The sequence below is a fragment of the Gobius niger genome (assembly GCF_951799975.1).
Source record: "Gobius niger genome assembly, chromosome: 7".
Lineage (NCBI taxonomy): Eukaryota > Metazoa > Chordata > Actinopteri > Gobiiformes > Gobiidae > Gobius > Gobius niger.
Window position 1 is genome coordinate 29232219 of NC_136858.1, and position 27085 is coordinate 29259303.

At 43.4% G+C, this 27085-nt stretch overlaps 1 protein-coding gene across 1 annotated transcript in view; it reads left to right on the forward strand.

Annotated features, from left to right (window-relative positions):
- Positions 1-1306: 1306 nt before the first annotated feature.
- ptk7b (protein tyrosine kinase 7b) overlaps positions 1307-27085 on the forward strand; it is a 175197-nt gene continuing 149418 nt past the window's right edge. Inside the window, exon 1 of the mRNA XM_079559712.1 lies at positions 1307-1947. Within this exon, the coding sequence (XP_079415838.1) occupies positions 1815-1947 (133 nt within the window). The 5' untranslated portion in view covers positions 1307-1814. The remainder of the gene's footprint in view (positions 1948-27085) is intronic.

Genomic DNA, 27085 nt, shown 5'->3' on the forward strand with positions numbered 1-27085 from the left:
CATTGCCAGTTTTCTGTCATTTTATCTTTTCATATAAGAACAAGGTGTTTTATGCCTAAAAATGCCCCAAATTTCCCATCTTTTCGGCAACGAGATCTGAATAGTGGATAGAGCTACATTCAAATGTATGGTTTCATTTTATTGATAAATGCCAAGACTTTTTCAGAGGGGATTTTGGATTTCTTGTTTAGTTTTAAAATAAGCTGTTTTTTAGAGGAAAAATTTGTAAAAATGTAATTTTCGCCTTATTTTTTGACATTCAAAACTCAGTAAATGGACTTAGGGATTAAATAATAAAAAATCCCTCTGAAAAAATCTTCCAAATATTGTTCAGTCCAAGGCTGGAAAATTTGAAGTCTTTAGTTCCTATTGACGTGAACAAAGTGTCGCTACAATGTCAGAAAAATGTGTTTTGAGAAAAAGGCCCTTGAAATTGCATTGTCCCATATAAGTCTATGGGGGAACATTGAATCAGCGCAATATTTAAACATGTTATTGTGAAGATTAGGCATATTTTTCGTTTCCGGGTGAAAGCTTATATGTTCAGAGACCAATTTGGCCCAAAACCTGAAAACTGAAAAAAATTGAGTTTTGCCTGTAGTGTCTCCCTTTAAACGTGTTTGTCCCTGTTTCAGAGCGTGGTGTCCTGCACTGGTCACCTTCTCCTCCGCCCTCTTCCTCATACACAGCTCCCTCCGCTCCACAACAGTCTTCCACCATCTATATAGATTTTGTAACTCCTTATGCGACAGTTCATACATGTGATCTGCGTCTATAAAAGCCAGGTGTTCCAACAAGCGTAGCCGTCATTTTTGCAATTATACGCCGTATTTATACATAAAGATAATGCTGACCACTCATGCAGCCACTGGGTCACTACAAGGTCATAAACACACAAACATAAACTTTTTTTTCAGCATTAAAAGTTGCGTAATGCACCTTTATTCTGTTACTAAATACAATCACAGCTACACTTGTAAAACTCAAAACAAAAACATGCCAGTAAAAAAAAGAAGAAAAAAATTGGCCTATTTTTAGAACAAAAAAAAATAAACAAAATCTATTCAGGCAGGTCTGAGGAGAGGCCAGTCCTTATATGGCCTTATTGAACATAGTGTAAATGATTGTATTTATTTATTTGTTGCAGTATGAATTTAATGTTGAAGCAAAGTAAAGTAAAATAAACCTGCTTTTTATTTAAAAAAAAAACCTCTGAGCTGACATTTATTGTGAAAGCTCGTGCCGGATGCGCTGCGCTTTGTTGACGCTACATGTCGCGCCTCCGTAAAAACCTCTCTCAAAGCGGTGGGAGGACGCGAACTCCAAAGAGCACCACAGCGGAGCCAGACTACCCCCTCGTAGCGGACAGCGGTGGTCCCGGAGCAGGCGGCTGTGGACTCGGGGTTGTCGGAGGCAACGCGGCGAGGACTGAAACGAGCATCCGCAAGTAATTTATCCATCGACTCGCTGTTCCGCGGCGCACCTGGAAGTTACCGCTCAAAACTTTCCCCCCGTCGGCAAGTGGTCCGTCTGGTTGGCCTGCTGCACGGGCGACTTTTCCCACATGTGCCTGCCGTGTTCTTGGTAGTTTCCTCCCCGTGAGGAACCAGTCGGGAAGCCACCGCTTTTATTTCCCAAGGGAACCCGCTCAGGTAGCAACACAACCAGGACTTCTCGCTTCTCACCTTTACGCACAGCCTACAACGGTGACGCACGGGTCTTCTTCTTCTTTTTTTTTAAGCTACTTTTTTTGGCCAGAGGTTGTGGAGCAAACGAGGAGGGGAAAAGTCGAGGATCACAGCAGAGGAGCGGGCATGGATGTACGAGGGCAGAGCGGGAGGAGACGGCAGCAGCAGCAGCGGGGCGAGGGCTGGAGGAACGCGGCGATGAGGAGCGGAACGATCCCGCTGGATACGCTGTACGTCGTGGGGTTCATCTGCTTACAAGGTCGGTGCCCCTGCTGATGCTCAATCTGCAATGTGTTAACTACATTTTTTTTTGCGTGTGTTTGGCTTGATGTTGCTGCTGTGAAGCTTAGACAAAAACTTTTCCATCTCATAATGTGTTTTTTAAGTCAGACATTGCCCCACATGTTGTCTTGATTATCCTCCGGGGAAGATTGGAAGTTGTGAAGCTAAAACGCCGCTTTCCTTCTGCACATGAAGCCACACCGTCTTGGGAGTTAATGTAAATTGGAGTTTGTGTTGTTTTGCGGGAGACTTGCATGTTTAGTGACCCCTCCCCCCCGCCCATGACCCCTCCACACTTAACGGGGGGGTAGCAGCACTGCGAGAGACTGTAGTTTGTTTTGGGGCGACTTTTACCCCTCTGTTGGAAGCAGGGATTACAGTATCATATTACATACATTTCTTGATTACCTTTTTTTTTTACTCTAGAACTAGTTGTCAACCACGATTGTTGCAGGTTTCCATACCCAAGCCTCCTCATCTCAGCCATCATGTATTCCCGAGACAGTCCACAACTCACTGGTCACGCAATTTCTGATTAGCATATTCATAACACTGCATGAGAACTGCCTCTGCATCCCAAAGCTTGCCGTGCTTAGGGCTGGGAGCTTGTGTGGTATATTAGGATATAATTATGCACTTTTGGAACAAAGTTTTACTGTCATTTTTATGCCTGAGAGTTGACAGTATCTAGTATCGTTGGAGTCGGTATTATCGTTTATCGCGATACTTTCCTGCCTCAATATATCGGACTTCAAATTTGTTATTGTGACAGGCCATGCTTTTTCATACATATACACACCTTTCAAATGCAGATAAGCCAGAAGGTTAACTATAATAAGTAGCCTACTTGTTGCTAAGGCTGTCATGATAATTACTACATCGACTTATCGTTCAATAAAAGATTAACGATACACTTTTGGGCTCGATATATTCATCGTCTGTACATTTATTAGCAATTCCACCTATTTTTTCTTTTTAAAACTTTAAATTTTGACTGAAGCACCTTTTAGAACAAAGGTTTACTGTCATTTTTGTGCTTTAATGTTGTACATTTAAAGTCAATAATATCGTTTATCGCGATATTTTCCTGCCACAATATGTCATACTTCAAATTTGCTATTGTGACAGGTCTACTTGTTGCATTGAATCTCTCAATTAAAAGTTAAAGGGAAAACTACTTTTTTTAAATCCTGTACCTAACCATTCAATTAGACGACTAACTAACACAGCATCTTCCAGTCTGGAGGAAAAAGCAGCAGAATGAGCCTGACTCGATGCCCTCGCTCAGCTCCGCAGCCCAAGTTCATAACCCCTGTGCAGAGAAAGCCAATGAAAGCTCCCTCCTGGTTCTGTGGAGGAAAGAATGCTCTTATCCTGCCAACGATCGCCTCATTAGCTCAGCGCTCATCATGTCAAAACGCAGTCACTTTTATCTGATCTCCGCATGCAGACTGAAGCCAAACGAGACGGTCCCGGGACGGTATTGGGGTCTTCAACGCGGGCCTGACGGTTTAAAGTGGTTGAAAAATTCCTTAAGTGTGTCTGCCACCCCCCTCCTGTCTCCTCCTGGTGCCCATTTTGGGATGAATGTGTCCTCTGTGTGCGAGCTGCAGGGGAGACCCGGCCTAAACGTGCGAAGGGGCTGCTGCCAGTGTTTATAAAGTGAAAAGTACAGAGCAGAGCCAGGTCTACTGTCATAGCGGCTTTAAACATGTCCTGAATGAGGCGGTGTGTAACTTTATGATAACATTAGTTTAACTTCAGGGCACGATATGAGAAACAACTTCCTTTTAATATGGCGATAACTGAATTACAATATTTTCAAGCCAACACAGTACGACGCATGATGTTTTTTCATCACAAGAACTAACTTATAGGGCTGGGACGATCCACTTCTGACCCGTTCCGATACTTATCGCGATATTCAGGGGTACGTATATTGCGATTACTTTAAAATAAAGTCCTGTGTCCAAAGTTTAGAAGCCAAAATCCATTTGATATTTATTGTGGTTGAAAAGTGCTGTGTAACTGTTTCTGGAAGACAAAGAAGTGCAGGATAAAAATGCCTCCAAACACAAGAATTAATAATGATAATAATAATGCGTTGGTTTTATATAGCACTTTTCTGGACACTTAAAGTCGCTTTACATTGCACTATTCGTTCACTCCATACTCGGTGGTGGTAAGCTACTATTCCACAGCTGCCCTGGGATAGACTGACGGAAGAGGGGCAGCCAGTCTGCGCCATCGCCCCCTCTGACCACCACTCACTCACTACATTCGCTTGGCTTCCTTGTGGTCCCAAACGGTTTCCCATCCAAGTCCTGCCAGGCCTTTCCCTGCTTAGCTTCCAAGGTCTGACGGGATTGGGCAGAGCAAAGACGGTATGGAATTGGAAAGTATTGCGATACTTGTATCAAGTATCATGAAGTATTGATACTTGGTATTGCAGCACAAAGTATTGCAATCCGATATTTTGTCCCAGCCCTCCTAACTAAACTAAAAAACTAAAATAAGCTTAGTCAGGAGCATAATAACAAGGCTAAAATGGAAAGAAACACAACTTTTGCACATCTTTAAAGGAACAGGCCACCGTTTTCCCAAACTGAGATTATGTTCTTACCTGAGCTTAGACGAGTTTATACGTACCTGTCTGGTCTTTGTGCCCGTGGAAGAGCTTGGGCGCTTCTAACTTCACCCCATTTGGAGCTATAGGAATATACTGGGGGAGGCCAAATGCTAACAACATCTTCTGTGACAGGTACGCATCAACTCGTCTAAGCTCAGGTAAGAACATATCTCAGGCCTGTTCCTTTCCTATGCATTTTCTCCTGTGCAATAAGACCTCATTGATATATTGTGGCATCTTGTCATATTGCATCATGTTATGTTGCAATAACCAAAAAATATTGCAGTATATTGTGCAGCTCATCTTTAGCATCTGAAGTCTTCTACTACAAAAGGACTCTGTGGGCAGAACATGTATCTCTTTGGCATCAAATACTTATCGTTAAGTCATTGGCAAACTGATCATACATTGTACAAAAGAAACTATTTCAAAACTGCACAATGTTCCTCTGAGCGGTTAGTGGTGCTGTCGTTGTGTCGGGACGGTGCCAAAAGGAGTGGCATCACCGTTGCAAAGACATCAATTACAGCTTACTTTCCCAGGCAGTGAGTAGTGTCACTAGCATGCGGCTTTGACACAGTTTTCAAAACAAAGAGATCACAAAGGGACACACTTGTCTTGAAACCTGTAGCTTGATTTACAGTTTATTGCACTGGACCGTTTCTGTGACAGGAATTTGTGTTTGTGTTCACTTGTCAAAGCCACCAAATGCGAGATGGCCTGTTCATTACTTGGTGATTATGACACCCATTATTGTTCATGCAAAGACATCTCACAGGGAACAGGCCAGACTGCGGTAAGTGTTGAGAAAGTTTTATCTCCCCGAAACTGAATAAAAACACTTTGAAGAATGACCAAGAACAGCGGCCATGTTGAGAAATCCTCCCCTGGCCTCGAATCCAGCTGCCCTCTCAGACCCTCATGTTTATATGGGGTTTTGTAATGCCGCTTTGTGCTATGTCACGCTTGATTATTTTGAGTACTCTGGTTCTGGCAAACAGTCAGGCAGCTAAGTCTTAATAATGACCGGTATTCCTGCTTTATACAGTGTTGGCAAGGAGTTTTGAGCTAGGTGTGTTTAGTTCTTGAGTGAAGCTTGTTGTAATTGTAACCAATATGCTGCTATTAAACAACAAGTTATGAGCATAATGCACTGGAATTCACTTTCAAGTTAATGGGCTAGGTTTTGAAGTCTAGGTGTCGACTCGGAGAGAGGAGGCAGAGACCAGAGTTTGCTTTTTGATGGTACCATATATTATGCAAGTAAAATTATGTGGACAGACAACAATGGAATGGCCATTCAAAACAACCATGGTATGTACAAAACAAAACAAAGAAAATAGACAATTCCGCAGTTCAAATAGGCATGATGTGCAATAAACGCAATTTGATTGCAGCAGTCTTAAGTCCTTTAGATAGAGTTCAGTGTTCAGTGTTCAACAGTTCATACGACCCGGGGTCCTGATTGAGTATCCAGAGGGAAGGTAGTGACCCGGGGGGAGGAGTGAGTGAATGTGAGAGGGGCCGTAGACTGGGGTGCGAGAGTTTGCGAGGGTGGCTGCAAGAGCCTCCTACCAGCCCGGACAGAGCAGGAGGTCGGGTTCCTAGTGGTTATCTCCAGGCATGGATACTTCTTCTTTGGGCCAGAATTCTGTTTCAGTAGCTCGCCATCAATGTAAAAAGCCTGGCCTGCATAAAACAGCACCAAGAACAATAGTCTAAGTTGTGTACACATTTATCAATTCTATAATACACTAATCGTATTACAACTCATATAATCTCTCTATCCACATTGTACAATATAATCATAATTTAGACATGTCCAATCAACAATGTGCAACTAGCAAATAGCAGCAACCCCACTAACTGGGTTAGTATATCACTAGACTCTAAACAAAAGTACATAGTAATACACATAAAAGAGCATTAAATTCAATGGTACTTTCTTTGTATAAAACTAGCAACTTAATGCGTAAGGTGCACTGAAGTGCGTAGTGCTTAAGACAAATTCAAAACATTACGTCAATATCATAATCACAAGTTTGGGCTAAAAAACGCCACTTACAATCCTTGCTTTAACAACTTTCAGCTGTAACATTCAATACACAAACCAGTTTACATCATTACTATTCGTATTTGGTGAATATCCTAAAGAACGGATAGAAATATGGCACAAATAGCAAATGCTAACCGGACCCCCGCAAAACCAAAGGGGTGCGGCTAACGCTAAGCTACATGGTTGTGTGCGTTCTTACCAAGTCCGCGTTTCACCGAATGCACGGCTCGTGTAACGTGGTCCGGCACTGGTAGTCGGCTCCTACGGTTTACATTTAAGCATTTTAGTTTGAGACAGTAAACGGATGTTATTTTAAAGAAAACCGAGCGAACAACATACCTGCAGCAGCAAATGTTTGGGCTTCCCTCGCGTCTACCGGTAACTTCCGGATACCCGTTATTAAAGGGACGTGATTGGCGGGACGTGGTCACATGACCCTATTCTCGCGATAGCGCGGAGGCAACCATAGAGTTGGAGAAGGGCAAATGAATGAATTTGACACCTGCGTTACACCCTCCCCCCTTAAGACCATGCACCTCCGTGTGCATGCTATACAACGTGAACGGATGACTCAAAACTAGCATTTGCTGCAGAGGTAGTACTAAACGCTTCGCCATATGCATCTGCAAGACTATGCAAAAGCGTCTGAACAACAGAGATTAGAGGCTTTCCCAACCCGGAATAGCCAAGACGCTCCGGCGGCTGTCGTGGTCTAGAAGAACGACGGACAGGTTGTACCGGCTCGACTACAGCTTGCGTGGGACCCTCAACGGAGTGGTCAGGAACTACCGTTGGGTCGTGAGTGGCATCAGTCGAGGTAAGAGATGTCTCTGCTTGGCCACTGAGCTCCCCTTCTCCTTCTTCCGGAACGTCCGAGTCAGAGACTTCAGTTTCAGATGAAAGTTCAGACTCACTTGAATTAGGTGAGAAATCTTGACCATTTCCAACAGGTGAAGGCGGCAACGTGGCAACAACGGCAGAGGACTCTTCAGGATCAGGCAAGTTTTGTTCGACAGGATCGGTAAGTATAGGCACTATAGCATTTTCAGGTAAGCACGAGGGACTGGGGACAACTGGCAATTTAAAGACAGTCTCTTCAAATGTAAAGGTCTCAGGTAAGTAAGTTGCAAAGGAAGGCAAATCACACCCATCTTCTCCCAAGTCCTCAGTACAAGGAGCAGCATGTCGCTGACTACGAGTCACTGGCTTACGAGGCGGTGTTGTTTCTGAAAGTTCATGGTGAGTATCTGTTGGAAGAAACCCACAGGGCAGTAACAAATCACGATGAAGGGTTCGAGTAGGCGCATTCACATGTTTCTCAGGTCTCACTGTGTATACTGGGAGATCTCCAGCACGGTTGAGGACAACATATATGTTTCGCTCCCACTTATCCTCCAACTTGTGTTTCCCACGCAGTCTTACATTCCGAACGAGAACACGGTCGCCAACTTCTAAACTTGACGGAGTTATGCGTTGGTCAAACCGAGCCTTATTCTTTTCAGCCGATTTCCCAGCATTCTTGGAGGCAATTTGGTAAGATTGCTCGAGTCTGGAACGTAAGTTTGCGACATACTGTGAATGTGACTTGGACTGGTTTTCACGGACAGGCAACCCAAAAGCAAGGTCTACTGGCAGGCGGGGTGAGCGTCCGAACATTAGCTCGTAGGGCGTGAACCCTGTAACATCGCTTTTGGTACAGTTGTATGCATGACATAGCGGCTTCACATACTCTTTCCAACGTTTCTTTTGCCTTGGCTCAAGAGTTCCGAGCATGCTTAAGAGAGTTCTGTTGAAACGCTCTACAGGATTACCCCGTGGGTGATAAGGAGTAGTCCTTGTCTTCACAATGCCGGCAATTTCACAGAGTTCTTTTATGAGCTTTGACTCAAAATCAGGGCCTTGATCAGTATGGAGTCTTTCGGGGATGCCGTAATATACAATGAAATTTTCCCACAGGTACCGTGCCACTGTACGCGCTTTCTGGTTAGGTGTTGGAAGAGCCACGGCAAACTTTGTAAAGTGGTCAGTAAGGACAAGTATATCTTTGATGTTACTTTGATCCGGCTCTAGAGACAGAAAATCCATACAGAGCAATTCAAGTGGATGTGTCGTGGTGATGTTAACCAACGGTGCGGCTTTCTCCGGCAGGGATTTTCTCCTCACACACCGATCGCAAGTGCGAACTTTGGTCTCAACATCTGCTGACATACGAGGCCAAAAGAATCGTGTACGCACAAGGTCGAGTGTTCGGTCAATACCCATATGGCCCATGTCATTGTGAAGACTCGTCAGCACCAGTGTCCTAAGCTCTTCGGGTAGCACGAGTTGGAGCAGCACTTGATCTCCATCTTGCCTCTTCCGGTACAAGACATCATCCACCAATTCCAGACGATTCAACTCCCGTAGCAGTAGAGCAAGTTCAGGGAGCTCTTGCCGTGCTGTGGGAGGAACTCGTTCTCCAGTCTCAAGCTGGTGAATGACTTCTCGAATAGACGGATCAGATCTCTGTTTTTCTTTGAGCTCTTGAAGAGGCAAGGATGGCACGACTGGCAACCCATGTTGACTCTCGTCGCTGTAACTTTCAGGTATCGCTTCCGCTGACATAGTCAAGGACTCAACAAGTGTGATAGGTTGAGTATCGGAGGAGGTGACAGAACGACAGGTTCGTACAAGGCAGCTTTGGCAAATGGCAGCGACGACCTCTGGTGCAACCTCGCATCCAAGCTCACTGCTGTGCTCGTGAGTGAACTGCCGAATGAGGTCAATGTCGGAGGAAGCATCGGATGTTGAATCATGTGGCCGTCGTGACAGTGCATCTGCATCATAGTTTTGTTTTCCGGCCCGATACTGGAGGGTAAAGGTATATGTTGAGAGGGCAGCGAGCCAACGATGACTAGCAGCATCCAATTTGGCGGATGTCAAGATGTAGGTGAGTGGATTGTTGTCGGTGACCACAACAAAGCTGGCCCCATACAGATAGTCATGGAACTTTTCTGTAATGCTCCACTTCAACGCCAGGAACTCCAGTTTATGAGCTGGATATCTTGACTCGCTTATGGACAACCCCCGGCTGGCATACGCAATGACCCTCAGATGGCCCTCCTGCTCCTGATACAGAGCTGCGCCAAGCCCCACAGCACTAGCGTCGGTGTGTAGGATATATGGCCTCTTTGGGTCAGCGTATCCCAGAACCGGTGCAGTGGTCAGCTGGTCGATCAGCGTCTCAAAGGCATGCTGACACTTCGGTGTCCATCTCTCTCCGAACGATTGCTGATGCGAATCCTGAGTCTTTGTGTTGGGTCTTTTGTTGAAAGACTTGCGAGAGGATCCGCAACCTCGGGTCAAATCATTCAGTGGTTTTGCTATGGCAGAGTACCCTCGAAGGAACCTCCTGTAGTATCCGGCGAATCCTAAGAAGGATCTCAGTTCTCGCAGATTTCGCGGAATTGGCCAGGTCTTTAAGGCACTGATCTTCTCAGGGTCGGTCTCGACGCCCCCCTCGGACACTATGTGACCAAGATAGCGCACAGAGGTTTGGAAAAATGTACACTTCTCCGGAGACAGTTTGAGACCATACTCCTTCAGCCGGTGGAGTACTCGCAGCAGGCGCTCTTCATGTTCTTCCCATGTTCTGGAGAAGATAATCAGATCATCCAAGAAGACGAGAACCTCTTTTAGATTTAGATCTGCCATGCACTTTTCCATGAGGCGTTGAAACGTGGAGGGAGCATTGGTGACGCCTTGCGGCATGCGATTGAACTCCCAAAACCCCAAAGGGGTGACAAACGCTGTTTTCTCTTTGTCCGCTTCTGTCATCTCAATCTGGTAGTAGCCAGACTTGAGGTCCAAAACACTGAACCATTTTGAACCAGTCAGCGCTGAAAATGATTCTTCCAGGTTGGGAAGGGCATAGGCGTCTTTTCTGGTTTGGAGGTTCAGTTTCCGGTAGTCAATGCAGAGACGTACCTCACCATTCTTCTTGCGAACCACCACAATAGGGGAGGCGAAAGGCGACTCTGACTCTCGAATTACTCCAGTTTGCAGAAGGTCTCGTAGGTGTTGGCGGACAGCCTCAATATCTTGTGGATGGATAGGTCTAGGCCGGTGCTTAAATGGTGTGTCATCATGCATTTTAATGCTGTGCTTGATTTTATCAGTTCTTCCAAAGTCCAGATCATGATGCGAGAAAACTTCTGGTATCTGGTTCAATTTGTTTGTGATCCTTTCCCTCAATTCTTGAGGTAGAGGCGAATCTCCAAAATTCAGTTGCAGATCATGATGAGTGGACTCAGGTTTTACAGAGACATCATGTGACAGAATCTGTGGCGAAAAAACGAGTTCAGCAATGATACTCAAAGGAGGAACGGACACGTCTTGTTCAGACTCATTCTTGAGGATGACTGGAACTTTGTGGGGGGCATGCTTAGAAGTGGTAATCAGACAGCTTGTTACACAGAGTCCCCCCAGCCAATGGAGAGGACGGATGTTCAACGAGCGCGCAACAGCCTGCAGGTGGGGTGATGGCATGGATGGAGCCCTCCACAACTATGGTGTGACCAGCGGGAATGACAACCGGAGCTTTGCTTGAGAGTCGTACCACCCCTTCACTGCCCAACTCTGTTTGCCGATGACGAAGCTGGAGCAGTTGCAGGACAGCTCGATACCCATGCGCTGTTGGCTGGAAGCTGGCATGTTCACTCCCCACATATTGGTCATACATGGGTTCCAGCGTATTCATCCCGATTAGCACTTGTGATTGCAGTTCTAAACGTGTGTCTGGGACGACAAGTGCTAGCGTGGCTACTTTCGTGTCAACGCCCACAAAGTCTCTGGGGAATGTCACTGTCATTTCGATGTAGCCCAGGTAGGGAACAGCTTGGCCGGCGGCACCTTCCACTTGGAGGAGATCACAGAGCGATTTCAACGGCTGGTGAGAGAAGTGCTTGTTATAAAACGAAACAGGGACAGTGGTAACTTGCGATCCAGTGTCGAGTAAGCATTGACATCTCTGACCGGCGATGTTGACTTCACTTGTACACTTGGATCCGATAAGCCCCTTTGGAAGCCGAGACTTGGTGATGGGAGTGGAAGGAGTCTGCTCAGCACAGGTAACTGATTTCAGATTCTTGGGACATTTTTGGTCCAAAGCAGTTCCAGTTCGCCCCGCAACAGGAACTGGATCTAGTTTAAAGAATGGCCTTGAGTGGAGTTGGAGTTCTGCCATTTCTGTAGTTTCTCTGTGTGCTGCTTCTTCTTGAGTGTCACCAAAGCAGGATTTGGAGGATTGTCACAGGCTGGTCTGATATGTCCATCTTCACCACATTGATAACAATAACCTGGTTTTGGTCCGGAAGACGAGATTTTAGCCGACCGTGCAGGGGTTTTAGCCGATTTACCCTCGGAACCAGGATATGTGGCCTTTGCAGGTATCGGCGGCTTCAAGCTGGACTGGGCCGCAGTAAGAGCTGTTAATTGTCTTTGTATGTCGGCCAACTGCTTTGTGAGCTGTTCCAACGTCGCAGCTTCTTTGGCTTCACCGCCTGCATAGGCGTATTGAGCCTGGGTCATAACTTTGGCTTTGGAGGGACCCAGATGCTGCTTCATTCGCAGTGTCTTGGCAGCTTCCCGGTCTTCCTCCGTACGCAGCAGCAGTAGTAGTTCAGCGAAACATGGCGGGTCTCCTTTTCGTTGCTTGAGTTGAAGCTCGGAAATTAGGGTGTTGTCCCAACAACCCCTGCAGAACTGGTTGAGCAGGTGTTTGTTGATCTCAGCGTGTGGGACTCCCCCTCTCTTCACGGCTAACGTCAGAGCAACTTGCAACCGCTGGAGGTATGTAGATGGTTTTTCTCCTCCGTCTTGGAACGTGTCCATGAATTTTGCATAGAGCTCATCCCCGTCTTGCACGGTGCCATACGCTGAATCGAGGATCTGGAGGTAGACTGCTGGACGCGTTTCAGGTTTTAAATGCTTGACCATGTCCGCGGCTGGGGGCAGAAGACTTTCGAAGATTTTTCTCGATCGCTGCAAATCAGAGACAGAGGGATCATTCAACATTAAATCAACAGTAGAACGCCATGTCTCATAATCAGTTTCATGCTGGGGCCGGGGCATCTTTCCAGAAAAAACTCTTAGTCGTTGCATGCCCCTGTCGTCATTCTTAACTATGTGCTCAACAACATACCGCTGGACTTCTGGTGGATTTAAGTCCGGCGCGGCCATGTGTGACAGAGACGGTCTTGGTGTAAACTGAGCTCTTGGTTCATCTTGACGAGTGGGCAATGCCTGACTCCAGCTCTCAGCAGTGGCAGCAGACACCGGAAATGTTCGGGGCACATCCCCATCCGGCGGGGGCTGATTTACTTGGCTAGGGCCTAGCTCCTTCACAGAGTGACCAAGCAGAGACATCACATTAGTAAGTACGTGCGTAAAGTCCTTCCCCGTGAGTTTAGCTAAGTTTTTCAGGTCGGAAATATACGCATTGGTTTTTAGCTTCTCGATTTGAGCAGCGCAAACATTTGAAAGATCTGAAATTTCATACAATACATCGTTGTCGCGGGTAGCATAAGTGTACGGCATTAAATCACGCAGCGCAGCTACAGCTTCACCCGATTTGTATTCAACAATCAGCTTACCATCAAATGGTGACTCTGGTTCTTCAATAAACTTAGTTTTCAAAATTGACCCCTGTTTTCCTAAAAACTCAATTACTTCATTATCACTTTCTGTTTTTGTAGCACCTTCAACCACAACTGCATTGGGTATTTTTATGCCATATTTCTCAAAGACATCCATTTTGTTGTACTTTTGCCCACAACAATACACAAATACAATACAGTTCTGCCCAACTCTCTCCTGGCTAGCTCGCCACTTAATTATGTAACCAATATGCTGCTATTAAACAACAAGTTATGAGCATAATGCACTGGAATTCACTTTCAAGTTAATGGGCTAGGTTTTGAAGTCTAGGTGTCGACTCGGAGAGAGGAGGCAGAGACCAGAGTTTGCTTTTTGATGGTACCATATATTATGCAAGTAAAATTATGTGGACAGACAACAATGGAATGGCCATTCAAAACAACCATGGTATGTACAAAACAAAACAAAGAAAATAGACAATTCCGCAGTTCAAATAGGCATGATGTGCAATAAACGCAATTTGATTGCAGCAGTCTTAAGTCCTTTAGATAGAGTTCAGTGTTCAGTGTTCAACAGTTCATACGACCCGGGGTCCTGATTGAGTATCCAGAGGGAAGGTAGTGACCCGGGGGGAGGAGTGAGTGAATGTGAGAGGGGCCGTAGACTGGGGTGCGAGAGTTTGCGAGGGTGGCTGCAAGAGCCTCCTACCAGCCCGGACAGAGCAGGAGGTCGGGTTCCTAGTGGTTATCTCCAGGCATGGATACTTCTTCTTTGGGCCAGAATTCTGTTTCAGTAGCTCGCCATCAATGTAAAAAGCCTGGCCTGCATAAAACAGCACCAAGAACAATAGTCTAAGTTGTGTACACATTTATCAATTCTATAATACACTAATCGTATTACAACTCATATAATCTCTCTATCCACATTGTACAATATAATCATAATTTAGACATGTCCAATCAACAATGTGCAACTAGCAAATAGCAGCAACCCCACTAACTGGGTTAGTATATCACTAGACTCTAAACAAAAGTACATAGTAATACACATAAAAGAGCATTAAATTCAATGGTACTTTCTTTGTATAAAACTAGCAACTTAATGCGTAAGGTGCACTGAAGTGCGTAGTGCTTAAGACAAATTCAAAACATTACGTCAATATCATAATCACAAGTTTGGGCTAAAAAACGCCACTTACAATCCTTGCTTTAACAACTTTCAGCTGTAACATTCAATACACAAACCAGTTTACATCATTACTATTCGTATTTGGTGAATATCCTAAAGAACGGATAGAAATATGGCACAAATAGCAAATGCTAACCGGACCCCCGCAAAACCAAAGGGGTGCGGCTAACGCTAAGCTACATGGTTGTGTGCGTTCTTACCAAGTCCGCGTTTCACCGAATGCACGGCTCGTGTAACGTGGTCCGGCACTGGTAGTCGGCTCCTACGGTTTACATTTAAGCATTTTAGTTTGAGACAGTAAACGGATGTTATTTTAAAGAAAACCGAGCGAACAACATACCTGCAGCAGCAAATGTTTGGGCTTCCCTCGCGTCTACCGGTAACTTCCGGATACCCGTTATTAAAGGGACGTGATTGGCGGGACGTGGTCACATGACCCTATTCTCGCGATAGCGCGGAGGCAACCATAGAGTTGGAGAAGGGCAAATGAATGAATTTGACACCTGCGTTACATAATGGTGCAATAAGCAACATGTAAATTAAGTTACATAAGCTTTGGTTAACTGTTTCATTAATGAATGACACAAACAGAACTTTTCTTTGTTGAGCAAAGCTAGCCTTCAGGTTGGATGTGTGGGAATAAAACTGAGGATTTCGAAAAAAAAATGTGGTTTGTTATGTATTCAAAAGAAACCGTAAGCCTTTTGATCAGTGGACCTCGGATGGAGCCCATCCTTCAACCCAGCCATGACCCGAACAAAAGTATCAACTTCCACTTCTACTGTAAATATTTAGCAGTTTATTCCTGTTATAGTATAAAACACAGTATCTGTAGTGCAAGAAGCCTCAATACGTCACAAAAATAGTCCAGCTGACTAGTATTGACACATTTTCTTCTCTCTGCCTAGAACAAAAATGCATTGTTAGGAGCGTGACTGACGATATATCGCGATATTTTGCGGGATGATGCGATATTTTATTCCGATATCAATACTTTTGATGATGCATATTAATGAGGTCAAGGCCAATAATGATCAAGAATTCAGTGAGAACAGCAGAGGGTTTTAAGCACTTGGACCAAACACTGTCACACAAATATATTATTTATAATTATATAAACTATCATGAAAAGATTACACTGATTCATTCCTTTTGAAATAGGACTGTGGTCTGTTGTTTATGTAAATGAAGTCACTGACAGATCTGTAGACCCATTTTCAGCGTGTAAGTCAGGGATCATTTATACACACAGATAAAGGGGTACAAAGCACATGAAAAGAAATGTAAATGATCAATAATATGTAGTATGTTAAAATAAAGGTTAAAAGTATGTTTTGCTCTACATCGATTATCGCAGTATCGGCATATTGTGAGATTATCGTTATCGTTACATACCAAGTTTTTTCAGTATCGTGCAGCCCTATTTGTTTTCTCACTTTGCTCTGTTGAGTCAAGTGTTGATCGTAAGGTTGAGCATCAAAAAGTTTAACTATATTTTAACAAAAGGATTTGACAATGGGCATCTTGTCGTAGCTTCAGGGCAAAAGCCGGTATGAAAAGAGTCCGTGCCTGTTTCCAATCTAAATTTCTTGCACTAACTTGGAAAATAAATGCTTCATAATTGCCTCTGACCTCTCTGACCCCGTTTTTGGATGCCTTCGATCAATGCAAGCCCTGTAAATAAAGACCTGTGTGATTGCTGCCTCCCGACTTAAGTGATGTTTACTGGCCCCGTTGACCCCTGTTCCTGCCGCCTGTGTCTCTGTGAAGCCTGGTGGTTTTTTTGGCGGTTCAGTTTCAAGGCACTGTGGTCCTCCTGATCAGTGCGGTTTCTTTCAGATCTCAAGTTGCTCTGTCTCTGCTGCTCCCCTGTTTGGTCTAGAGGCGCAATCTGGACTTGTTTATTGACTTGGTGCCTGGTTTTCGTGGCTCTCGTTTATGGCTGTGGGATTTTTTTTTGCATGCGCCCGCCATTACCACAACGAAATGTCTTTGTCGTGCAGTGAGGCGGCCATGTCTGCGCTTTCTGCTTTGCCTCGTATGGCACGTCCAATCGCTCTCTCTGCGATGTTTTGATGTTCTGGTGCCACGGTAGGTTTTCGAGGTCTAGTTTTCAACATGCGCCGACTGCCAAAGCAGAGTTGATCCCTATCTAGATTTCAAGCAGCGTTTCAGTTCAGACATATCCACTGCCTGTGTTGGTTAAACCTTAGATTAGCTTGATGGAAAAGTAACTTGATGCCTTCCTAAAACAAGCGAGCAAAGTAGAGAATACATTTATATTTCCTACTTTGCTGGTGGTGAGACATATCGTTGTATTCTCTACTTTGCCTTGGTAATGCAGGGAATGAAATATATGTGAGCTAGGAGGACTACCCCGGGACCAAACCAGGATTTGTGGGAGGAAATGTCTTTAATGTTTGGCAGCAAATGTCCATCCGCCTCTTAAAGCTTACAAATTTCAAGCTTAAGGCTATGGAGATTTCCCACACTTTAACAAAATGGAGTGGAAAAAAATGGCCCCAGACAAAGTAGATGAAATGTGCTCCTTGTCTTGGAATCAGTTCAAACTTTCGAACCTCTCTGTTGCAAGTAAAATAAAAAAACATGCTGCAGATATCGTTGTGATAAAACCTTGAGGATTCGAAAGCTTCACAACCTTGACGGGTCCTTTGTGGCAATGGTTGACATGGAAACATCACTTTTTCATAACACGCTATTGTCAAAGCGCCAACTATTTTACCTTTTGGTTACAGTACGTTGCTGCAAATAGGAAAAAGCAAATGACTGGCCCTGATCCACTTATCATCCTCCCCGGGAATTCTTGATGACTCGTACAATGTAATTTCCTGCTCATTTCCCCCCACATTGCAATTGATGAAGTCATTTAAATGCATCTCAAATCTCAGGTCTTTGAAGGTTAGGCTTGACATCGATGCGCTCGGTAATTTGCATATTGGATGTACGCACATATTACATTATTGAGGGCGTTTGATGAAAGTATTGATTGTCATATAGCGTCGGTTACACGTGCTGGTTATTGGTGACCTTGTGTTTATGCTAACAGGTTTGCAGCCACCTATAGGGTATATGCACACGAGCGTCATGTGACTTCCCAGTGGATTCTCATCCTGCTCTTGTCCAAAAAAATAAAGAGTTTGGGAAATTCCACAGTTACCATGGAGATCCGCCATTTTTGCAGCTGTTAGCATACATTTCCATTGACTAACAATAGCTAAAAACAGTATAAAAAGTGGAGCCGTTAGCTGCTGGTAAATACATCTAACTCACTGTGGTGTCCAAGAACAATAACTCCAGTATTTTAACTTTTAAAATCTCCATTAGTTTACAATTGCTGCTAATCCCATAATGCTTAGCGATATGACATCACATTCCCGAACTTAAGTTGTTTGATTTTTGTGGTGTTGCTTTTTGATACTAGCCGTTAGCGCTGAGATAAAAAAAAATCCTACCTCAAAAACACAGTCAAGAATTTTAAATCCAACGTAATGTTTTAAGTGACTTTTTGTTTTGTAATGTTTTTAAGTGACTTTGGATCAGTATCTCACTGTCTATGATGTTTTCTTGAACTATTCGTTGATTTGTGCACGGCAGAGCTAATCCTTAATGGGAAAAATGGCGAGAGAGGAAGGACAGCGGCCGCCGGGGATCGCACTGGGAGTCACGTGCCATTTCTGTGATTTCTGGGATCAATGCATGCTGTGGATTCAATGAATGCAATTTTAAAGCTGCCTTTAGGGACTGCATGAATAACATTGGGGGATGATCATTAATTTGTCTATTGAAATTATTCACTTTTGCTCGGATTTTGTCGTGATTGGCTTTGCTGTCGGAGCTCAAAAAGTAGTAGTAGTTGTGTTGAAAATGTAGGTAAAATCATGAAATATAGCATAGACTGTAACTTGTCTTGTCTTGTCTGCAAAGTGGTTTTATAACAAAGTACAAACCAACAGAAGGCAACACACAAATGGCATGTTCATTGAAATTGCTGTCTCAAACATTTGTGTGTTCTCGCTTTTGAGAATTGGTGTCTCATTGGATTGTACATTTTCAATATTCCTTCATCCACCATCATATATGGTCATTGGTCACTATATCCTCCTAATCAAATTACAGCACAGTTCCCCCTGACAAAAACACACCTAGAGTTGGATTCCTGTGTTTTTTGAAATCCTATTTACTTTGGTCCTTTCTTCTTCTACTGCTCCAGCACTCCTACCTGGGTTTTTCCTGGATTTCATTGCATCACATGGAACACAAACCTGTCCTTCACATTTTTAAAGCTCATAATCCAGTTCTGTAATCTGTCATGTTTGAAAGCGTTTGTAGAATTAGTAAAAAATAAGCCACAGGTGTGAAGTGTAAACCCGCCGTATCAAACACTAATGATATATGATAATAAATAATAATGTGTTCTCATGGTTGCCTTTACCGTGATGAATACATTTGTTTTTACAGTAGTGCTGTCTCCCACACAGACGGTATAAATCATGACAACTCTCTCTCCTCTAAGGCAGGGAGCGGGACGCGCCAAAGTTTAGGAGAGATATAAAATCCCCTGAGAGTTCCCACGGTGCAGCCAAAGCATGCGCCGCTGCCGTCCCATTCAAATGCAACCGATCAAAACGTGCAGGAATGCCTAATTTGGCCCGTTTGAAGAAGACTAGGGGACTCGGAGAGAGAGAGAAAGAAAGGGGAAGGAGTCTGGCATGCCATTGCATAATCCCATCCGCCATTAACTCTTTGTGTCCGGCGGCTGAATGAACTCATCATAGCAACGGCCACAGGAGCAGCGGTGACGTGAGGGAGGACTCAATCAGACCTGGGACCGTCCCGCTGCTAAGCAAGGTCAAACTGTACTTTGCTCTTTTTGTCAAGGGATATTCATGGGATTGTTTAGTCTGATTTTTTTTAAAGTGCAACAGTGGACATTAACCTCTTTACCCCAGCCTGATCCGAGCACATTTTCTCTCGTTTGGCTTTACCCAAATCTAAAAGCTTCTGGAAAATAGCGACAAAAACGGGAAGAAAGTACAACAACAAAAAACTGTCAGAAAGCCACTAAAGAGCAAGTGACAAAGAGCAACAAAAAAGTGGCAAATTTGTGACAAAAACGGCACAAAACCCCCCAGGTAAAACTGAGATTAAAAAGAACGTGAAAAAAGTGCGGACAACATGGCATCAATACGAGCAAAAACATCAGTTTAGATCAGTTTTGTAAGTCTTAGCTTTCAAATGAGGCGTTACACTCGCCTATTGCTGGGTTGCAGGTGCTAGAATGTGATGATGTCACAGGACCCAGTGGGGGCAGGTGCCAGTTTTTCTTATTAAAGGAACTGGCCACCATTTTCCATACTGAGATATGTTCTTACCTGAGCTTAGACGAGTTGATCCGTACCCTTCTGGTCTGTCTGGCTTCTAACTTCACCACGTTTGGAGCTATAGGAATATACTGGGAGAAGCAAACAACATCTTTGGTCGTTGTGTGTGACTGAGTGCATGCATGAAGACCAGACAGGTACGCATCAACTCGTCTAAACTCGGGTAAGAACATATCTCAGTATGGAAAAATTGTGGCCTATTCCTTTAACAACATTACATTTTCACAAGTCGTATCTAAAAAGGAAATGTATGAATTACAAAAATGATCATTAATATCAGTCATGGGTCCATTATCTCTCTGTACAAGACCAAAAATCTCCTCAAAAAAGAAATAATTGTACCTCTATATAATGTTATAGGCCTTTAGAACGCTGTGATGTTACCCCGAAACCCAGCAACAGGCTGTAAACTCCAGAAGGTTTCGAACTGGAGGAAATGCGCTCGGTTCAGGCGGGGGTTAAAAGGTTAAATCATTCATGTTACACCTCTGTTCCCTTATTAGAAACATTGCTCCATACCTTCATTGAAAATGGACATCTCCTGTACGGCTGAGAGCTTACACAGACGTCCATTCATTTAGGTATTACATTTAAATGGGTTGTTTCTTCTTCTATGGCTAAAGCGCTTTAATCTGCATGTACGGATTTGTCAAGCATCACAGAACACAATTTTTAAAGCCCATAAACCAGGCTGAGGCAGTTTGCGTCATGTAGGGATGATTTTCAGTATTGCCAAAACACCATTGTTGCCCAAAGTGAAGAAACATTTTCCGCGAACGCCGATGTTTTACATTATGTATGACCGAGTGGGATGCTCTGCCAGGAAAGTTTAAAAATACTGACAGTATTTCCCACATTTTTCACGTTCCCCTCGGGCCAGACGTTGCCTTCCCCTGCCATAAACCCTTGTCAGAGCCGTCTAAACGGAGTTTTCCAAAGCGGCACAGAGTTTGGGCTGTGTGTACAAAATCGAGATGTTATTGTACACACTGCCCAACCCTTCAATTGGTGAAATCAAGTAAGTTTCAATCCCTAAAGTTTAAACATCTATTATCCATTTCCTGCTAACTCTAAAGCTCGATTATAGTTGCTATTGTATGCCTTTTCTACTTTTAGTCAATAACAGATATTAGCAAAAGTGTGTACATTGTTATTTTGTGAGTGCCAAAGCTTAAAGCAGTACTAAGTAACGTGTTTACCTTAATAAATCCTTTTCGAAGTCCCTGTGGGGGTAATGCAAGTGTTTATGGGATGATTCGAGGGTCTTTCATCTCCCCCTGGTGTCTCTGGCCAGAAAACTATGTTTGCAACTTGACTGCCACCGTGGATGGAGCAACCAATACACACTAATAGAATCACAAAGAAGAAGCTAACAGGCTAACGGGCAAAGCTAACTGCGGGCTAGCGTCACTTTAAACGGTATTTACAGCCAAGTTTGAGTGAAAAAAAATATTTCCATTGTATAATTGGATGTACAATATCCCTCTCTCCCTTCGCCTTTTCTGTCAGCGTAGTATTTACTCTCCAAGATAATTAATAAGTTAAAAAAAATCGTAACATGCTACGACACCTGCAGTTGCGCTTATGGCCTCTAGGTGCAAGAGTTACTTAGTACTGCTTTAAAACCATAATATGATTTAAATGCAGTGTGATTGCTGTAGGTGGTGATGTTATAAAAGTGATTTCAGACCTTCCTTATGCCAGGAAGGTGAACGGGTCTGACTGGCAGGCGATTTTGCCGAGAGCGGCGTTTGCTTGTTTTGTATTTGACCTGAACGAACAAGGTCAGCCTGAGCTTTTACTCCAGACAACCCTCTCCCGCGCTCGTAGCTGCAGCGGTAGATGTGTTGGATTTGCATGTCACGACCCGCCGCCCTTGTTCTCGCCGCGTTACGTTTCATTTCCTAACCCCAAACCGAGTTCAAAGTTCATTGAGGCATCGCCATGGTAACCTGTACGCCGCTAACCCCACGCTCCTTGTACTCCGAGCCAAAACAACATAAGAGCGGGCCGGAGGGGAGCTGTAGTGGCTTCTCCCAGCTCTTGGCGCGGGCGGCCTGTGAATCTCTCAAAAGCTGTTCCCCGTTTCTTTGAGTCCTTTCTCATAGTTTTGGACGCCGACCAAATCCTTCGCTGGGACCGGTGCTACTCCAGGCTTTTCAGCGGTTGTCTTTTCAGCTGTCTGCGCGAGAATTCCCCTCAGTCGTGATGTTTTTTGTACAGATCTTGCTTTCAAACGCTCACTAAAAGACACCAAAAAAAAAAAGAGAGTGTATTTTTGAGATGCCTGTAGAATCCGGAGCCAGGCAGGTGCTATATTTAACCCGACCACCGCAGAGCAATAATGCCCTCTCTCTGCAGTTTTGCCCCCCTTTATATCGACGTGCTATAAGCCAGCATCCCAAAAGTCAACACTGAGCACAGTCGAGTATCTATATTGCATCGTGCTCAGTGTAAATCCATCAGGAGATGTTTTTTTAAAGAGAAAAACCTTGGCTCTCCCTGTGAGAAGAAGGTTGGTATGGAAACACATTTCTATAGGAAGCGTTTGACTTCATCTTTTATAACCTTTTGTTTGGCTTCATACTGGAGGACAGAGTAATGTAGGAATTCAAGGTTTCCCTCACTATTGATAGAAACCTATGTGGAAGAATCACTGTAGAATAGATCCTTATTTTGGCATCCATTATAAGACTGTAGACTCTCAGGTGAAGTTTTACTGTGTAGTTTAGTGACAGCCTTTGATGCAGCAGCTGAACCCGTCTGGTGCAATATCGCACTAACGATACTCGGGATGTTCATGGTTAATGAAGTTATCGCCATCATGGGCTCAATCGATTAGAAAGTATGTTAATAATTAATTGTGATGCTGCAGGTTGGGGGAATTACTGTATAATCGAAGTGCAGATAAGCATAAAATGTGGCATCAGTTAAACTTTACTAACCCATTATGTGTATTTTGGATAGTAATTCAACTTTTTAACAGTGTTTTATAATTATTACCGGGAAACAAAATCATGTTCACAATCTTATTAATTTATGTCCAAACGACACTGAGCCGGTGCTGTTGAGAGCTGACGTAACAAGTGATTTTCTCCATTGTGAAATTGAAATCAAATTGAAATTTATTTGGTTGGGACAGTGCATGTTAATGAACAAGACGCTCCGGATTGTAGCCACTCTCGCGCTCAAACACACTCACATTCATCCTGGCCTATTGTACATGTTTTTGGTGGTGGGGGAAACCTGAGTACTCGGAGGAAACCTACGCAGACACGGGGAGAACAAGCAAACGCCACACAGGAAGGCCCCGTGCAGGTGGGAATCGAACCCGGGACTTAAGTTATCTCAATCGATAAAATATTGCAATATTTGATATAACTGTTTCAACATGGTATGTTACATTCAATTCAAACACCAAGACTTCACGCAAGACTTCCAAAAACACAAAATCACCCAAAAAGCTAGGCTAAAATTAAGCTAGCCATTTTATACTCACTACTGCCACCTCAGGTCATATGTGTAACTGCACCTTCTATACTAAGCTTGTGCATGACAGTAATTCGGACCCGGAGTAACACCTTTTTGAGTGACAGTGCAGGATTTTAGAGGCAGTTGTCGTGAAAAGGTCTGAGCTCAATCTACACATTAGGACATGGCTGGAACATGTAGGGGGAGGAAAATACATAATTTTAACGTTTTGTTTTGTTTTGAGTTTGAGTTTGAGTTTGAGTTTGAGTTTGAGTTTGCAAAAGTGTGTTAATCTCAGTCTGATGAAAGACTTTTGTGATTGGGATAATGCATCTCATGATATTGCAATATTTGGTATTTTTTTGCTGCTGTGTTACTGCTGTGTCTTTCCCGTCTCTATTTTCTGTTGTTTTGTTATTCGTGATGTTCTTCCTAGCCATTTCTGCCAGGCAAAATGTGACAAGAAAACACATTTTGGATGAATGGACATTTTTAAACAAATCCCAATGTAATTCTGAGGTGCAGCCCCACCATTGTAAAAAAAAAAAAAAACACAAAAAAATCCACACATTTTGGAGAAGCTTTTAAATCGTTCATGATGTTTTCTGCAACCACTCTCTCCGCAGATGGACATTTAGCAGCTCCGAGCCTCACAAGCTTGCAATGTCCTCTTTAATCATATGCCGTAAAAACTGCTGCGCATTTGATCCAGTCATTTGAAACACAATACCGGCCACTACGTAAACCTAACCATCCTTTTGTCCGGCGATTACATGTCCCTCCGCATGCCCAGACCCTCGGCATCACCACATCCCATCCACCATTGTTCTGCAGTAACTCAGCGTAATCACCCAACACAGAGGAGGCCCATTATGCAGCTCCAGCCACACTCGTTATTGTGTCTGCGCTTAATTATGTCCAACGACTTCTCCATGTGCTTCTGCTTTAATCATATTAGTCTTTAGACACACAAACACATCTCGAAGCAGAAACATTTGAGATACGACAGAGGTATGCACTGCTCCAATACTGCAAGACTCATATTTCACATTTTAGATATTGTTGCTCTATCTGAAGTGATAGTTATGTGTAAAAATTAATTGATCTTGACATGCCTCCTGTGCCGTTTCAGTCTACTGTGCTCGCACTCCGCTTCACCTTTCGTTCCCATTTCTCAAGCCGTGCCAGCCCATTGATTCTCTTTAAAAACTGCTTTCTGGGTTGTGTCCTCCCTGTGAACCTCCCTCGAGTGTGTACAGCCAGACTTCACTGAGACTGTAATCAGTTTTGACACATAAAAGATGCGCATAGTAAGAGTGAATGAAAGAGGGTAGTCGAAAAGAGTGAAGCTTTGTCTATTTTTAACTCTGTGTTTTTGGAAGTGACGCTAAAGCGAGGAGCGCCGGAGCATGTGTTTGATTCGGTGAGACGTTTTCTGGAGAAGGAGGTAATTCTTTAATACAAACATATCCTTTTCCATTCCATGTGAAGCATCTGTCATAATGAAGTCTGGCTTGACATTAAAGGAATTTGATGTTTTAGAAATCTGAAGGAGCTGGAGCGTACTGTAAATTTTTCCCTTTTTGCTTTCAACATGCCATGCTGCTTATTACACATGCACGTTCTGCCGTGTTGCTCTGACGCTTGCTGCAGTTGTGTGATGTATCATGCCAGTCAAATAACAGCTCTTGGAGAGGTCAGGGATAAACTTCAGACAGTGATACTACAAACACTGTTACTCTGGTAGATACAGACGGCATCTTAGAAAAGGCCTGCAAATGTCCGCACGAACAACTCTTTCAAGTATAACGTCCACCATAACTTGTAACAAATGTTGGATAGTGGGTGTATTTTCTACCAAAGAAAGAGACATGATGAGGAGCAAAGAGATTCAAAAGCCCATAAATGCATAATGTTTTAAGATATATCGATATATTTTTTAAATGAGATATGGAATTAGACCATATCACATATATCGGGATATTTGAAACAAAAAAGAAACAGGTTTCAGCCGATTTAAAAAAAAAAAAAAAAAGTTTATCTAAACTGAGCACTTTATTTTGTTTTCTCTTTATATATAAATGCTGCCCTCAGAAAAAGATTGACCTATTTTGTTTTCTTGGCTGTTTTTATTTAAGATGTTTTTTTATTTATTTAAATGTGCACCTTGACTTTACTTAACATTTCACTTCACAGCTCTCACTTTGCGGAAAAAAATATTGTGATATATATTGTATATCGATATATATATATCGGGATATAACTTTTGGTCCATATTGCTCAGCCCTAGTATTTCTTTCTCTTTCCAACAGAGAATGTTAGCCATAATGCTAACGTTAGCTATAATGCTGGGGTCAGCCCTATGTTCCCCTGTCAATAGAAGTGGGGCAACATCAATGTATATTCGGGAATGTGAGATTTAAAAGTTAAAATACTGGAGTTGTTTACATTAAAACATTTGGACACCGCAGTGTGTTAGATGTATTTACCAGCAGTAACTCTGCTGCTAACGGAGTTGCTCCACGGCTTTTTTCTCCACTTTTTATACTGTTTTAGCTAATGTTAGTCAATGGAAAATGTATGCTAACAGCTGCAAAGATGGCGGATCTCCATGGTAACAGTGGAATTTCCTGAACTCTAGTGATTAGGCACCAGCCCACTAGCCTAAGTGACTCTCATGACCTGTGATCTAATCGGTTGATGTACAATTTGCACCCGGGGAACATAGGTACTCGCCCATAATGCTAGCATTAGCCTCATGCTACAAGCTAATGGCTAACTTTGCCACTACAATAGCAGGGGAAAAAAAGCAGCAACCTGCTCTGAAAAAACATTCATTGTGACCCGATTTTGACTTGATTTTATTTGTCTGTGCTAAATGTGTTTATAATCCACCTGAAAATGTCTATCTTTCGCTGCAGAACCCTTTAAAAACACACACATAAATGTATTTTGGTTTCTGCTTCAGCAAAGGTCAGACAGAAGTTTATTGGGAAGTGTAGGTTGGTCTAAATTAGAAAACTGTGACCTTTACGTAACACAAAACAGGATCCATATTGGAATACTTCACTGAATATAGAGTTGAGTTCTTAGGAGGATTCTTCCCAAACGTATAGTATCATGGGATGTGACAAGTTATCTTAAACAAGACTTTCATCAATTGCCTCCATGGCTGATCTTCCTACAGTCTTTTTTTGGCTTCTCTTAAATTTGTCATGATTTTTAAATTTTCATGGACAATTACACACCTGCTCTTTTGTGGACGTAACATTTGTTTCCCCCGATGCTTCAATAAGGCCACAGTTCACTCCCTCCATCTGCCATACGAAGGTGCTTCCTGTTTGTCCTCCATCCTTCCCTTTCGACTGTCACAATGGAGAGTCTGTTCCAAAACCCCATGTGGTGCCACTAAATCCCCCGTTATTCCTCATAACTGCTGTAGTCTCTGATATTGTTCTTAGGCGAAGTTTATTACCCCCACTTTAATTGGCAGATAAGCCCAGGACTGGAGTCTGGTAATAATGAAAATATTTACGGGTGTCCATGGAGAATTGCTAATACCACGCGGTAAAAGTTGTTTTAAGGCTTTCTCCACACACTGCAACGAATAAACATCCAGAGGGGCCAAATAAATGCTTGTGGTTTTCCAGATTTGGGGGCCACTATTAGACTGAAGTTTCGCTGAGTAAAATGGAAAAAAATACTCCATCTAATCATAAAAACATTCATTGGC